Raw genomic sequence first — 18,074 nt, forward strand, 5'->3', positions numbered from 1 at the left:
AATAATCGTGAGAGGAGCTATTCCAATAACTCAGACTTGAAAGTGTACCTGTAGCAGCGAGGACTGACATTTCCTGAGGGATAGGTATGAGGGGGAGGGAAGCAGGGGGAACAATAGGTTAAATGCCTGTCAAGCAAAAGGAGAGATCCTTTTAGCAGAACAATAGGTTAAGTACCTGTCATTCAAAGGAGAAAAATAGGTTAAGTACCTGTCATTCAAAGGAGAAAAATAGGTTAAGTACCTGTCAATCAAAGGAGAACAATAGGTTTGCCCTTGAGGGCATACCTGCCCCTGATGTAGGCAACCCACACTAACAAAATGCACCAGTACGAAATTTGTCCTGCTACTCTTGTACTCAAGAGGACGATGGTCTGAACTTGCATGTGGCCATCCCGATTTACGTTTTTCTGTGTTTTCCCTAAATCGCTACAGACAAATGCTACGATGGTTCCTTTGAAAGGGCACGGCCGTCTTCTTTCCCTATCCTTCCCTAATCTGATATAGTCATAGAACGTAGGTCTGGGACACCAAAGAGAGTGTTTATTAAAGTATAAATAGCCATACGTTGTAACATAGAGTAAATATCTCTGGAGTGACCATTCACATGCGCAGAACAGATTTTGTGTTGTCAACATACATTGCCGGCCTGGTCACGTGTTCTCGGGACGTCATGTGTTTGTCTGTATAACGGCCTGTATATTTAGAATGTCACTACATCCCTAGTACAGAGGGATTCTTTTCGTACGTCTCGTGGATTATTTATATACGTTGCCCAGACATTTTAACAGTATCCATTTGATACCGAGAATAAACCAGCGACGTAACTTTTAAGAGCAAGTGATATTATATCCTGCTTCTTTGAGATAGGTGTCACAGTTCATATGCACTCGATTCTTGATAGTTTACGGTATGATACTGCACTTTATAGTATTACAGAGCCTGCCGTACATGTTTGCAGTGATAGTCTTGGAAAACGACTTGACAGTACGCTAGAACTTTTGCAAGTGTCCGAAAAACACCGAATTTGCCACACATTAGCGATTACATCCCCGCTAATTCGTTCTTTTTTCTGGTATTTCTACGTATTTATTTTCTCGTTTTTGCGACCTGAAGCACAATTTTTCTTACTAGTGACACTTTGAAGTATTTATTTAACGCATTTTACGTACTTGCTCCCAGGTTATTAAATAAATAGTAGACTGATTAATCTATATACATAATCGACAAGTCACTGATAAATGCATTGAGGATAATATTTGCTGAAACAACTAACCATTCCAGTTCCTGTTCCACTAGCAAATTTATGAGTTTAAACGATTGTTTGTAAGCTTTTGTACGAGGCGTAATATCTATTTTATAGTCATAAAATCGTACAAAAATACGCCTGCAGAATCGAGCCTTAATTATAATGCGTCTCGAAATTTTAAACATATACAGTGTCTCTTACTAATATGATAACTGTAATTAGAGCTACATGGTATGTACCCACGAAAATTTACTGTCCCTCCTTTCGCATATTTTTCTTTGCATCTGTAGCAACAACAGTAATTCACCATCGCTCTTAAACTATAAACAAACGGTGAAAACACAACAAAAACTCTTGATATCATAAACTTCAAACGCACAGAGAAGTCCCGAAAACACATGACAATCCTGGTTTAATGTTGACAACATGCGCAGAACGCAATGCGCACTCCAGAGATATTTACTCTAGGCGTTGTAATTACGATACTCCAGTCTCTAGTCTGTTCTAGTTCGGAAGTTATCTAGGACGTACAGCTTTAGAGAACAACAATTGGGACTTTATTAAACGGGGATCAAGAATAGATCGTGACGACATTGTTTTTGAGGACTGTCAATTCAAGACTTTAATTTGGACATTTATCAGATTAGATAAACGGGAAGGTGAATAGTAATCTCTTTGGCTTTAATGTCAACTCGTGTGAATATTTAAACGCTTTACTGAATTGAGAATTTTAACCGGATTCGGACTTTGAATTGTGATAGTGGGAAACTTTAACTTTACGAGACTAGTGATCACAGTTAATGACAGCTGCCGGATATTAAATAGAAATAACTTATTTACCGAAAGTGACAGGATATTATCTAACATCTCTGATGCTAGCGGGAATCCTACTTAGGCATCTAATTAAACAACTTATTTGAATGAGATCGTATGAGTGAACCTATTTATTAATAATTCTTGTCAATAAACTGACGTTGTTAATTTGAAACATAATACAACTCTTGAACATTAATTTAACTTAGATTAATAAACGTTAAGGTCACGGAATCTATGCCAAGAACCAACTAATGATTTGTAACTAAAACAATTGAACGAAAGGTTAAAGTATCGTCATCTGTAAACATTGGTAGTAAAGATGCTAAAGATTTTATCTCTCAGAGTTGGGAAGATTATATGTGTAGTGACCCACGTTCAACATTGGGTTTTAAAAGTAATCAAACTGACACTTAGCCTGGACAATATTAAATAAACGTAAAACCCTTCAATGACAGTCAATGTGTAAAAAAATAAAATCAGAGTTTCACCAATTAGACGAAAAAGCGAAAACAGAAAAAGGGCTGCTACAACATCCTTTGTGGTAGCTTCCAGAACCTCACTGCGTTTCTCAATGCACATGCAGAAGGTTGTTTTCCCATGACTTCGACAGGTCAAATTAATTTGACTGGACATTGTTAATATGACAGTGTTAATAACAAGTATTTCAGTCACTTTGAGATAATGTCATACCTCAAGAACAAATTAGACTCTAAGTACACAATTCATGTCATTGTATCTCAAACGATTCCTGCCATCAATTCAATTTAACCATCCGAAACTACGCTTTCATATGCTCACTGGGAGAAAAAGGTATTACTCATCTCCTTAATGGAGCACTCTGCTAGTGCTGAAGTGATATAGATGCTGCAGAATTCGTACCATGTGGTGATGTGTCCTCCACCACTTACATAATTCTTGGCAGTGATGTGACGTGTTATGTAGAAGACAACTGCACGGAATCGGCACAGTAAGACTGGTCGATGTGGAGATGTGACAGAATGGCAGGAGGGAGCTACATTGTTTGGACATGCCAACGATCACACCACGACTGAAGTCGTCCGATTTGTTAGTGTACTGATGCCGACTGTCTACGAGGAATGGTGTTCCAGTTGTAATAAAAATAGTCACAAAATGATGCATACCGGCAGGAAGTGGGGACAGGGGTCAGCCCTTGTCAGCGGCAACTCGTTTGAAACCTGAGAGCATTTTTACGACTAGTGAATGTAGGACCATCTCAACCGAGCACAACTGACTCGAATTTATCGAATTCGAGGACACAAAATTGATGTCTTGCTCCACTGTATGCCTTGTCACACCCACCCCCTATTGGAGTTTGCTGCAATTACGCTATGGTGCAAATCAGGAATCTAAACTGGGAGAGTTGCTCTGGCCACTGGTATGTGATACTTTTCTCTATGTACTGTAGTGTTTGCCCAGCCACCTTCCGAATTTCTGGGGCTACTTACGAATGACCTGGAATAATATTCTTTGCTGACTGTGCTGTCCTGAAGAGGAGAGCACTGTCGTTGGACGACCGTAAGGAACTGCTGTTAAGTCTTGGACACCATTTCCACTTGATGTTGTGAATAGCAGTTGTCTCTAAATGTGCATACGTCAAAGAGTATGCCTACAACAGAGAGAAAAGCTCGCAAGTGTCTGATTACAAAATTATTAGTGAGCATGTTAAAAGTGTAAGAATTTAGGGATAGTATGGAGCGATTATAATTAAAGTGCAGCAACCTACAGAGACCCTGTGTGGATTGTGATTATTGTAGGGCACCGAAACTTGGAAGATACCCTAATGCATTAAAGCTGTAAAAAAAATTAGTTCCGATTTTGGCCACCAGGTGCAAATCTGGCGCTGTGAATACAAGAGAAATGTCTAGAAATATTTCCACATGTAATGGATTAGAAACGGCACATGCGCAGAAGAGAACAAACAAGTGAGAAAGGCCTAATGGCGATTTCATTACTAAGCACTGCTTAGGTCATTCGTTGAAGATAAGCGCTGCAGACGCTGACGAGATGCTGCATTCGTAAAACGACATGATCGACAGTTGCTCTCAGTAATTCTGCTGCAATCAGAAACGTGTTCCTGCATACTGACCTTCAGACCGGGTAGAGAGCAAAAATGTCCCTGGTAAACACACTCATTTAGATATTCCCAGGGAGAAATTCACATTGATTCAGATCAGGTCATCTTGCAGACCACACATCGGGAAGACCTCTCCATAACACGTTCGTGGTAGGTTGCACTAAGCAGATCATTGGTTCAAATGGTTCAAATGGCTCTGAGCACTATAGGACTTAACATCTGAGGTCATCAGTCCCCTAGAACTTAGAACTACTTCAACCTAACTAACCTAAGGACATCACACACATCCATGCCCGAGGCAGGATTCGAACCTGCGACCGTAGCGGTCGCGCGGTTCCAGACGGAAGCGCCTAGAACCGCTCGGCCACACCGGCCGGCAAACAGATCTTTCACTGGGCGACTATAACGAGGTGTTAACCCATCTTGCATGAAAACAGTGGTTTCCACACAGCTGCACTCTTCCAAAACAGGAATGACACGCCATACGAGGAGGTCTCGATAACGTGCAAAGTGACGGTACACCTGTCAGGTCCTCTGAGTGTATTCTGTTTCAAGATGAGTTGACTGTGTGGTACCACAAGGCTTAGGCGTGTCCAACCTCTCATTAAATCGACCAAGACTTAGACGAAAAATTGCAAGAAAAGTTATTATTGTTATGTTCTTTAAGTTTGTTTTTGGGTTTACAGAAATACTGTGGGAAGAAAGTTTATTTATGTTGCAAATAATGTGGAAGACGTTGCCCAACGATCATGACGAAAGTTCGACGTAACGGCAAGTGCGCAAGGAGTAAAACAAATTCTGCAAACTACCGCGAGCCATGGAAGAGCCTGGGCGGCGACGAGCTTCCTAGGTCGTTGTTGGGCCACGTCAAAGGAAGAGATATTCTCCTTTCTCTTTGTAAACAGATCGATCGAGTCTTCAAAGGTTCATGTAAAAACGTGTAGGCAGGTGACACATTAGTGGGACCCGATGCCTGTAATACTTCCACAGTTATTAAAAAGGTGTTAAACGGCAAAACCAATAGTTCATCATTTATATAGATAAAAAGTAGTAAAGATGTAGGAAAGGAAGAGTTGCGGCGTCAGAAAGGAAAGTGATACATCGCTCAGCAACGAAGAAGGACGTAAACTGCGGGCATTACCTGGTGGAAACAAATCAACTGATGAAACTGTAAGTCTATAATTAAGCATAAAGCCACGTAACCCTGCAACTGGCAATAAACGTGCTTGTGAATCAACACCACACAGTTACATACAACAAGTGCCGTCGCTCTTTGCACACAACACGTGGCTTAATGGTACCCCTTAATTTGGCAGTGCTGTGTATGCGGCCTGTAGTGTAAAATCTGCCTCGTCGCTCCATTGAATATTGTCTGGCCACATGTCATCAACTTTGATCCGTGCCAGAAATCGAAGACGAAATTCAGAACGTGGATACAGTCAGACATTTCAGTTGGTGCACCGTCTGGATCTTCTACTGGTAGCACTGTTAATCAGACTACAGAACTTTCTGTACTGTTGACTTTGGGATGGACAACTCTCCTGAGAGTGCACGGGTATTAGCATTACCAATGGCATGTGCTGCACAGTCAGTTACGGCAACAGCAACCTCATCACTAACTTCCTCTCGGATGGGATTCCTTTCTCTTTCAGATACCATGTTGTCGAATCTAATCATCATCTTCTTTAAACCATTTGATGATATCAGGCCTTCCTCAGCCCTTCCAGTTGGCGACAATCCCTCAATGGAGCTCTGTTTCACTAACAGCACACAGTCTCTCCTCTCGATAGCCACAGTGTTCACTCACGTCACGGCTTGTCAAATGACAGTATGGATATAACGCCATCACACAAACTGTGTACAGTGCCAGATTTGCGCCTGGTGGCCAAAACGGGAACTATTTTTTTTTTTTCAAGCAGAAATCAGTTCCACATTAATACGTTAGCCTACATATCAAGGTTTGATGCCATATAGATGCAGCCAACAGTGAACCGCAGGAGTAACTGAACATTAATTTTAACCACCCGGTACTGAGAGGATGTACAGTGAGACGATCACGCACAATCAGCATTATACGATCCGAATGGAAGACTTCTATGAAGAGTTCTGGGAAGATGTGGTGCATTTGCTTAACAAATCACTTACGAGATCCTATTCAACAAGTTCAATTATGTAGTTACAGTTTATGAAGTAGGTGTTGGCTAGCCTCACAACATGTTGGTACAGTCCATATGAATGTGTTACATGCTGAACAGCCAAATAAACCTGCCTAATATGGTGTAGGGCTCCCGCGAGCACACAGAAGGGCCACAACCTGACTAATGTCTGAAGTAGTGCTCCAAGGAACTGACACATGAATCTTGCAGAGCTGTCCACAATTCCGTAAGAGTACATCGGCATCTACATTTATACTCCGCAAGCCACCCAATGGTGTGTGGTGGAGGGCACTTTACATGCCACTGTCATTACCTCCCTTTTCTGTTCCAGTCGCGTATGGTTCGCCTGAAGAACGACTGCCTGCAAGCCTCCGTGCGCGCTCGAATCTCTCTAATTTTACATTCGTGATATCCTCGGGAGGTATAAGTAGGGGGAAGCAGTATATTCGATACCTCATCCAGAAACGCACCCTTTCGAAACCTGGCGAGCAAGCTACACCGCGATGCAGAGCGCCTCTCTTGCAGACTCTGCCACTTGAGTTTGCTAAACATCTCCGTAACGCTATCACGGTTACCAAATAACTCTGTGACGAAACGCGCCGCTCTTCTTTGGATCTTCTGTATCTCCACCGTCAACCTGATCTGGTACGGATCCCACACTGATGAGCAATACCCAAGTATAGGTCGAACGAGTGTTTTGTAAGTCACCTCCTTTGTTGATGGACTACATTTTCTAAGGATTCCCCCAATGAATCTCACCCTGGTACCCGCCTTACCAACAATTAATTTTATATGGTCATTCCAGTTCAAATCGTTCCGCACGCATAATCTCAGATATTTTACAGAATTAACTGCTACCAGTGTTTGTTCCGCTATCAAATAATCATACAATAAAGGATCCTTCTTTCTATGTATTCGCAATACATTACATTTGTCTATGTTAAGGGTCAGTTGCCACTCCCTGCACCAAGTGCCTATCCGCTGCAGATCTTCCTGCATTTCGCTACAATTTTCTAATGCTCCAACTTCTCTGTATACTACAGCATCATCCGCGAAAAGCCGCATGGAACTTCCGACATTATCTACTAGGTCATTTATACATATTGTGAAAAGCAATGGTCCCATAACACTCCCCTGTGGCACGCCAGAGGTTACTTTAACGTCTGTAGACGTCTCTCCATTGATAACAACATGCTGTGTTCTGTTTGCTAAAAACTCTTCAATCCAGCCACAGAGCTGGTCTGATATTCCATAGGCTCTTACTTTGTTTATCAGGCGACAGTGCGGAACTGTATCGAACGCCTTCCGGAAATCAAGGAAAATAGCACCTACCTGGGAGCCGGTATCTAATATTTTCGGGATCTCATGAACAAATAAAGCGAGTTGGGTCTCACACGATCGCTGTTTCCGGAAGCCATGTCGATTCCTACAGAGTAGATTCTGGGTTTCCAAAAAAGACACGATACTCGAGCAAAAAACATGTTCTGAAATTCTACAACAGATCGACGTCAGAGATATAGGTCTATAGTTTTGCGCGTCTGCTCGACGACCCTTCGAAGGGGTGGAGATCTCTTCTGAACAGCACATTGCAAGCCATCCCAGATATGCTCAACAATGTTCATGTCTGGGGAGTTTGGTGGCCAGCGGAAGTATTCAAACCCAGAAGAGTGTCCCTGGAGACACTCTGTAGCAATTGTGGACGCGTGGTGTGCCGCATTGTTCTGCTGGAATTGCCCAAGTCCGTCGGAATACGCAATGGACGCAAATGGATGCAGGTGACCAGACAGGATGCTTATGAACATGTCACGTGTCAGAGTTGTATCTAGACGTATCAGGGCTCCCATATCACTCCAACTGCACAAGCCCTACACCATTGCAGAGCCTCCACCAGCTTGAACAGTCCCCTTTCTGATACGCAGGATCCATGGATTCATGAGGTTATCTCCATCCCCACACATGTCCATCTGCTCGATACAGTTTGAAACGAGACCTGTCTGACCAGGCTACATGTTTTCAGTCATCAACAGTCCAATGTCGGTGTTGACGGGCTCAGGCGATGCGTTGAGCTTTGAATCATGCTGTTATCGAGGGCACAGGAGTGGGCCTTCGACTCCGGAAGCCCTTATCAATGATGTTTTGTTGAATGGTTCACATGCTCACCCACTTGCTGACAGCTCAGCACTGATATCTGCAGAAATCTGAGGAAGGGTTGCACTTCTGTCACATGGAATGATTGTCTTCAGTCATTGTCGGTCCCATTCTTGCAGGATCTTTTTCCGGCCCCAACGATGTTGGAGAGTTGATGTTTTACCAGATTCCTGATATTCACGGTACACGTATGAAATGGTTGTACAGGAAAATCCGCACTTCATAGCTAACTCAGAGATGCTGTGTCCCATCGCATGTGCGCCGACTATAAAACCAAGTTCAAACTCACTTAAGTGTTGATGACTGTCCACTGCAGCAGTAGGGCCTAGTAACTTAACAACTGCAACAGAGACTTGTCTTATACAGGCATTGCTGACAACAGCGCCAAATTCTGGCCTGTTTACATATGTCTGTATTGGAATACGCAACCCTATAAAAATTTCTTTGGCGCTTCAGTGTATATGCACTACTGGTCATTAAAATTGCTACACCAAGAAGAAGCCATGCTACAGACGTGAAATTTAACTGACAGGAAAAAGATGCTGTGATATGCAAATGATTAGCTTTTCAGAGCATTCACACAAGGTTGGTGCCGGTGGCGACTCCTACAACGTGCTGACATGAGGAAACTTTGCAACTGATTTCTCATACACAAGCAGCAGTTGACCGGCGTTGCCTGGTGAAACGTTGTCGTGATGCCTCGTGTAAGCAGGAGGAGAAATGAGTCCCAATGTCGGATTGTAGCATATCGCGATTGCGGTTTATCGTATGGCGACATTGCTGCTCGCGTTGGTCGAGATCCAATGACTGTTAGCAGAATATGGAATCGGTGGGTTCAGGAGGGTAATACGGAAGGCCGTGCTGGATCCCAACGGCCTCATATCACTATAGTCGAGATGACAGGCATCTTATCCCCATGGCTTTAACGGATCGTGCAGCCACATCTCAATCCCTGAGGCGACAAATGGGGACGTTTTCAAGACAACAACCATCTGCACGAACAGGTCGACGACGCTTGCAGCAGCACAGCTCGGAGACTGTGGCTGCGGTTACCCTTGACGCTGCATCACAGACAGGAGCGCCTGTGGTGGTGTACTCGATAACGGACCTGGGTGCACGAATGGCGAAACGTCATTTTTTCGGATGAATCCAGGTTCTGTTTACAGCATCGTGATGGTCGCATCCGTGTTTGGCGACATCGCGGTGAACGCACATTGGAATTCGTCATCGCCATACTGGTGTATCACTCAGCGTGATGGTATGGGTTACACGTCTCGGTCTTGTTCGCATTAACGGCACTTTGAACAGTGGACGTTACATTTCAGATGTGTTACGACCCGTGGCTATACCCTTCATTCGATCCCTGCGAAACCCTACATTTCAGTAGGATAATGCACGACCGCATGCCGCAGGTCCTGTACGGGCCTTTCTGGATACAGAAAATGTTCGACTGCTGCCCTGGCCAGCACATTCTCCAGGTCACTCACCAACTGAAAACGTCTGGTCAATGGCGGCCGAGCAACTGGCTCGTCACAATACACCAGTCACTACTCTTGACGAATTGTGGTATCGTGTTGAAGCTGCATGGGCAGCTGTACCTGTACACGTCATCCGAGCTCTGTTTGACTCGATGCCTAGGCGTATCAAGGCCGTTATTACGGTGAGAGGTGGTTGTTCTGGATACTGACTTCTCAGGATCTATGCACCCAAATTGCGTGAAAATGTAATCACATGTCAGTTTTAGTATAATATATTTTTCCAATGATTACCCGTTTATCATCTGCATTTCTTCTTGGTGTAGCAATTTTAATGGCCAGTAGTGTATGTTCAGGGAAGTTATGTAGGAATCTTCAGGGGAAAGACAAAGCAATTCTTGTGAAACTCTTTTGTTTAAATTAAGGCAAGTGCTGTCACTACCATACACCTCAAGTTTATGAGAGATCAACGTGCATGCAGAGACATTTAGACAGTCAGTCTGCTGTCGCCCAGTACACAAATGAAACAGATATAACGTACCCTCTGCTGTGTGCCGTACTATGGCTTGCCACGCATTTACTCTGATGTGGAAGCAGAGCTCGGGCAGCCTGCCCAAGCCCTGGCCGCAACGTACCTCTTGGGGGTGTGGCCGAGCAGGACCTCGAGGCTCTTTAGGTAGGACGGTGCCGAGACGATGGCCACCTCATCGCTGGTGACGGCGACGTGCGGGGGCAGCAGTGTCCTCAGGTACTCCAGCCACGGTACTGATGGGTAGTCTTTCTGCAGCTGCTCTACAGTGCGCGGGTTGTACAGCTGCGTCACGTTGCGCCGTGCCTCCTGTGGCAGCGAGATCTGTGGAACAGTGGCGGCAGTGTCATGACCATCGACCCTGTGCGTGGACCATTCTATCAGACTTTAAGAAAAACAGCCTGCAATATCTCTTTATATTCGATGAATTATTCTGATACAATTCTACCCTTGAATGACGTTTACTAATTTTCTATCTCCATACTCGCAGAATCCATGCGCAAAGTAGTTTCATACAATAGCTATGCCATGAGCGCATAATTATTCTTTGTAGTACTCTCTCTGTTGGTTGTTAGAAAAAAGGCTTCCGAGATTGCCTTTGTGCCGATCAGCCTGAGCTTGGTTTCAAGAACTGTAATCTGAACATTGAGATTTATGACAAAAGATGAGTGAGACGAACTGTACGATTAAAAGGGAAATATATATATATATATATATATATATATATATATATATATATATATATATATATATATAACACTCCTGGAAATGGAAAAAAGAATACATTGACACCGGTGTGTCAGACCCACCATACTTGCTCCGGACACTGCGAGAGGGCTGTACAAGCAATGATCACACGCACGGCACAGCGGACACACCAGGAACCGCGGTGTTGGCCGTCGAATGGCGCTAGCTGCGCAGCATTTGTGCACCGCCGCCGTCAGTGTCAGCCAGTTTGCCGTGGCATACGGAGCTCCATCGCAGTCTTTAACACTGGTAGCATGCCGCGACAGCGTGGACGTGAACCGTATGTGCAGTTGACGGACTTTGAGCGAGGGCGTATAGTGGGCATGCAGGAGGCCGGGTGGACGTACCGCCGAATTGCTCAACACGTGGGGCGTGAGGTCTCCACAGTACATCGATGTTGTCGCCAGTGGTCGGCGGAAGGTGCACGTGCCCGTCGACCTGGGACCGGACCGCAGCGACGCACGGATGCACGCCAAGACCGTAGGATCCTACGCAGTGCTGTAGGGGACCGCACCGCTACTTCCCAGCAAATTAGGGACACTGTTGCTCCTGGGGTATCGGCGAGGACCATTCGCAACCGTCTCCATGAAGCTGGGCTACGGTCCCGCACACCGTTAGGCCGTCTTCCGCTCACGCCCCCACATCGTGCAGCCCGCCTCCAGTGGTGTCGCGACAGGTGTGAATGGAGGGACGAATGGAGACGTGTCGTCTTCAGCGATGAGACTCGCTTCTGCCTTGGTGCCAATGATGGTCGTATGCGTGTTTGGCGCCGTAAAGGTGAGCGCCACAATCAGGACTGCATACGACCGAGGCACACAGGGCCAACACCCGGCATCATGGTGTGGGTGGCGATCTCCTACACTGGTCGTACACCTCTGGTGATCGTCGAGGGGACACTGAATAGTGCACGGTACATCCAAACCGTCATCGAACCCATCGTTCTACCATTCCTAGACCGGCAAGGGAACTTGCTGTTCCAACAGGACAATGCACGTCCGCATGTATCCCGTGCCACCCAACGTGCTCTAGAAGGTGTAAGTCAACTACCCTGGCCAGCAAGATCTCCGGATCTGTCCCCCATTGAGCATGTTTGGGACTGGATGAAGCGTCGTCTCACGCGGTCTGCACGTCCAGCACGAACGCTGGTCCAACTGAGGCGCCAGGTGGAAATGGCATGGCAAGCCGTTCCACAGGACTACATCCAGCATCTCTACGATCGTCTCCACGGGAGAATAGCAGCCTGCATTGCTGCGAAAGGTGGATATACACTTTACTAGTGCCGACATTGTGCATGCTCTGTTGCCTGTGTCTATGTGCCTGTGGTTCTGTCAGTGTGATCATGTGATGTATCTGACCTCAGGAATGTGTCAATAAAGTTTCCCCTTCGTGGGACAATGAATTCAATGAATTCACGGTGTTCTTATTTCAATTTCCAGGAGTATATATATATATATATATATATATATATATATATATATATATATATATATATATATATATATATATATATATATATTGCTCCTTCATACAAAAGGTGTGTATTTGACATTTGAGAATTAATGATATTCATTCATATATTGCGTAGTTGTTAATCATAAGGGAACTTCCGAAAGACTGGATACGAACCTGCATTTAATAATCCAAGAGCTCCATTACTTCTTTGGAAGGTTAAACTTCGTCAAATCAAATATCCCCTTGATCTGAGGTTTCCCGACTGATTATACAACGATCCCAAAAATTACGAGGCATTTTATTTGTACAGATTAGCAGACTGCGCGAGCCTCCAGAGAAGAAGAATCATCGCCTGATTTCATTCTAACAAGTAAAATTTCTGAATCATTTGAGTGAATGAGCTACGACTGTGTTTCATATTATGAATGACTGATTGCTCGAACGAATTGAGAACTACATAGATAGGAGGAAAAATTAAAAGCCTAATTTCAATGTGAAACTGATCGTGAAACGCAGATGATAACTGAAAAAATTGAAGGAATGCAGCGAATTAAGGAGATTGAGCCTGGACAATTTAAAACAGCGACTGACCGTTGAGAGTTTGAGAGGGTGCATTAGATAACAACTGACGGAAACCTGGGAAAGGAAAGCAATGGAAGTCAGATGGGTGGTTTTGAGAGATGAAATACTGAAAACAGCAGAGGATGGAATAAACAAAACGGCAAGTAAAAATCACTGGATAACGCTATTGAACCTGATTGACAAAACGAAAAAACACAAAACTGTAGTAAACGATGCTCGCAAAAGGGAATACAGGAATCGCTCACTCACTCACTGGTCATACTGGTCTCGAGAGTCCATTACCGCAGCAACGTATTTTCGCCATCTGTCCCTGTCTTGGGCTATTTCCTTCCATTCACCTTCAATGCCTAGGTTCCTCAAATTGTCCTCCCATCTGCGCCCCGGTCTCTCCACAGGACTTTTTCCCTCTAAGTGCCTCTCGCGTCCGTCGGCCGTCGTAATTTTAATATATTATTATTATTATGTTTATTATTTTTATTGTCGCCGACTTACGTGGTGGGCCTCAATGAAAATGATATTTCATTCAATTTTGAATTACGGTTATATGCTTTTGTGAAGTTCTCCTCTTTAACAATATTAATCTTAAATTATTTGTTACGTTAATGGGCATACAAGTTGATCATTGGAATAAACTTTTCATATTAATTTCCTCGGCTAGTCAGTTCACTTTAAAGCAAGAAATATTTAGTTATTAATTACAATTGCGGCCCACACAAACGCGAGAGAGTATTTTCTCTCACCTCCGTTAACCGTTGTATTTTAGTCGGCGTCCTGTCTATGGCTCTCGGCTATGGTACTGAAAATAAGAGTCTTAAAGCTACGTATTTTCTGCAACTTCGTGCGGCTGTGGAGAAAAATGTGTATTACGTTAATAGCGGGCGAGCATTTCGCTTCCGCTAAATTTTATAAGTTAATATCGCCACGTAATGGCGCCGTTGGCTGCATCGGCCGCTGCGATTGTTGAACTGTAAATTACTTGAATGCAGGTTAATTCAAAGTAGGCAGATTTGAAATCGGGATCTCCTCTTAGAAATTAAAAGCGAACAATGATATTAAATCAATATATTGTCCGCTTAAGTCGTGCAAATATGCTTACATTTGCCAGCACTCGCAAGATGTCCGCCTACACACAACCAAGACAAGAGAAGAAGTGAAAACCACTAAAAATTAACAAAAGAGCGTATCTTGTCGTCTCTTTACATCATTTTGTTATATTTCTTTGCACTCAGAACTTACACAGAGAAATTATTATTTTGAGGGTACATTATAAAAAATCTGTATCATTCAAGTTTTAAACGTCTCTTCTTTATAAATACTGTTTTTTAAGTGTTTTCTTATTGCCTCACTGGGGACGCTATCTGCCCTACCAATACTCTGCGCACTGCCCTGCTCTCATTCATTCGAGCTATGTGACCCGCCCATCGCAGCCTATGTGATTGCATAATAGTGATTATGTCAGGGCTTGAATAGAGCACGTGAACCTCTTCGTTGTTCAGTTTTCGCCACTCTCCACTAATGTCATCCCTTTTTGCTCCGAAAATTTTCCTCAAAATTTTGTTTTCAAATACTCGAAACGGCTTTTCATTTTGCACAGTGAGAGACCAAGTCTCACACCCATACAGCATAACTGGTAGAATAGTAGTTTTGTATATTCTAATCTTTAAATTCCTAGACAATATCTGTGATGAAAGTAATCTATTCAGTGAGAAGTAGCACTCATTTCCCGCCCGCAACCTCTTCTTCAGTTCGGATTCAGTCTCATTTCTCGATGTGGTGTCCACACCTAGATACTTAAATGTGTTCACTTTTTCAAACTGAATGTCTCCAACTCTTAACACATCCTTATCTACTGCTGTTGGCATTCTAGTAGTAACCAGGTATTTACTTTTGTCTTCACTTATCCTTAGACCTACATCTTCACTAGCTTTGATTAACGTATTCACATTTTCTGTTACAGATACTTTCCTATTGCTAATGATGTTTAGATCATCTTCATACCCTAATATCTTAATATTTCCATTTAACTCCACACCCTCTGAATTATCTGCTGCCATTCATACAATGTATTCAAGGACTAAATTAAAAAGTAGCGGAGACAGAGCATCTCCCCGCTTAAGTCTGTTCTTGATTACAAATTCTTCTGACTCCAATTTCCCCACGCATACTCCACCTAATTCAGGAATATAAAGAAATATATTGGGCAAAATACAAAATGGCTAATAAGGAATGTCTAGAGGAGAAATGGAAGACTGAAGAAGCACAGATCCATCGGGAAACATAGATATCACCTGAACGAAAACTAGAGACCTTTGGAGAAAAGAGAAGCAGCTGTGTGAATATCAATAGCACAGATGGCAAGCTGATACTAAGCAATGACTGGAAAGTGGAGAAACTGTGAGACGTGGAATCACTATACATGGGAAATGAAGAGAATATTACATGATTGGAGGAGAAAGTAGATGAAATGACATGATAGACATACTACTCGAGAAAGAATTGACAGAGGACTGACAAAATCAAAACAAAACGCCTTGGAGTGGGCGATATCCCTTCACAGGATTATTGAAATCCTTGGGAGAGCCAGCCTTGTCGAGTGTAGTTCTAGAAAGATCTGCTAATGGTATTGTCATGGATATTAATAAATGGTTTAAAGCCAACTCACTAACATTAAACTTCGAAAAGACTCACTATATGCAATTCAGAACCTGTAAGAGGTTTCTACCCAGCATTTGCATAAAGTATGAAGAAGATCAGATAGAACAGGTCGACAGTCTTAAATTCCAGGGATTACAACTTGTTAATAAATTCGGCTGGGAGGAGCACAGCACAGAACTGCAGAAACGCCTTAATAAATCTGTGTTTGCAATTCGAGTGTTAGCACACATAGGTGACATAAAAATGAAAAAACTTGCATACTTTGCCTACTTTCATTTCTATAATGTCATATGGTATGATGTTTTGGGGTAACTCTTCAAGTCAAACAAAAGTTTTCAGAGTCCAAAAGCATGTAATACATATTATTTGTGGAGTAAATTCATGGACGTCCTGTAGAAACCTCTTCAAAGAACTAGGTATGCTACCTACTGCGTCTCAGTATATTTACTCCTTAATAAAATTTGTCCTAAATAATATATCTCTTTTTCCAAAAAACAGCTCTGTTCGTACATACAATACCAGGAACAAAAATGATCTGCACAAGGACTTACTTTAGTTCAAGAAGGTGTCCACTACTCAGGAACACTCATCTTCAATAATTTGCCAGCAAACATAAAAAATTTAGTTACAAATAAAGATCAGTTTATAAGGAGCCTGAAAGACTTACTAGTGGCCAACTCCTTCTACTCCACTGACGAATTTATTAATAGAAACAAATTATGTATTTATATCTATATTCATACTATTAGTATTGTTATTCCAGCTTTAAAAAAAATATTGACATGTTCCATATCCATGAGAATCTGCTCAGCAAGGATCTATGGAATGATAAACTAATCTAATCTAATGAAAACAATTCCAACTGATTTACAAGATATATAAGACAAGGTAAATAGCGTCAGACTTCACAAATAATGTCATAATCCCAATTTCAAAGGAAGCATAAGGTGTCAGGTCGGAGATCATCAAAACAATGGTAAGTTATAGCTTTAAAAAGAAATCACCTAGAGAGATGGAAAGACTAGCAAAAGACAACCAGCTAGATGGTCACTTTGGCTTCTGGAGCAGTGCAAAAATGGTTCGAATGGCTCTAAGCACTATGGGCCTAGACATCTGAGGTCATCAGTCCCCTAGAACTTAGAACTACTTAAATCTAACTAACCTAAGGACATACCACGCAAATCCATGCCCGAGGCAGGATTCGAAAGTGCAACCATAGCAGCAGCGCGGTTCCGGACTGAAGCATCTAGAACCGCTCGGCCACAGCAGCTGGCGGAGCAGCGCAGGAAAACAAGGGGTAATTAGGACCCAATTGTTTATCTTAGAAAATGTAATGAAGAAACGTAAACCTATATTAATAAATTTAGAGAAAGCTTTTGACAATGTAGATGGAACACACTCATTCAAATTCTGAAAGCAGCAAAGATAAAAATAGGGAGCAAAACACTCCTACGGCTCACACAGAAACAAAACTGTCATTATAAGTTCAAAGAAGGTGAAAGGGAAGCAGTAAATGAAATGGTAATCAGACAGGGATGTCGTCTCTTTGCAAGGTTAATTCAGTCTCTGCACTGAGCAAGCAATAAATGAAATTGTGGGAAAATTTTGAAACGTAATATTAAAGTTGAAGTGGAAGAAATAAAATACACTCCTGGAAATTGAAATAAGAACACCGTGAATTCATTGTCCCAGGAAGGGGAAACTTTATTGACACATTCCTGGGGTCACATACATCACATGATCACACCGACAGAACCACAGGCACATAGGCACAGGCAACAGAGCATGCACAATGTCGGCACTAGTACAGTGTATATCCACCTTTCGCAGCAATGCAGGCTGCTATTCTCCTATGGAGACGATCGTAGAGATGCTGGATATAGTCCTGTGGAATGGCTTGCCATGCCATTTCCACCTGGCGCCTCAGTTGGACCAGCGTTCGTGCTGGACCTGCAGACCGCGTGAAACGACGCTTCATCCAGTCCCAAACATGCTCAATGGGGGACAGATCCGGAGATCTTGCTGGCCAGGGTAGTTGACTTACACCTCTAGAGCACGTTGGGTGGCACGGGATACATACGCACGTGCATTGTCCTGTTGGAACAGCAAGTTCCCTTGCCGGTCTAGGAATGGTAGAAGGATGGGTTCGATGACGGTTTTGATGTACCGTGCA

At 43.1% G+C, this 18,074-nt stretch overlaps 1 protein-coding gene across 6 annotated transcripts in view; it reads right to left on the reverse strand.

The window, feature by feature from the left end:
- LOC126295227 (neprilysin-2-like) overlaps positions 1-18,074 on the reverse strand; it is a 229,318-nt gene that overhangs the window by 74,549 nt on the left and 136,695 nt on the right. For all 6 annotated transcript variants that reach the window (XM_049987572.1, XM_049987574.1, XM_049987573.1 and 3 more), the window contains one exon: positions 10,572-10,789. In XM_049987572.1, coding sequence (XP_049843529.1) covers positions 10,572-10,789 — 218 coding nt within the window. The remainder of the gene's footprint in view (positions 1-10,571; positions 10,790-18,074) is intronic.

This window comes from Schistocerca gregaria, chromosome 11, assembly GCF_023897955.1.
Source record: "Schistocerca gregaria isolate iqSchGreg1 chromosome 11, iqSchGreg1.2, whole genome shotgun sequence".
NCBI classification, from domain to species: Eukaryota; Metazoa; Arthropoda; class Insecta; order Orthoptera; family Acrididae; genus Schistocerca; species Schistocerca gregaria.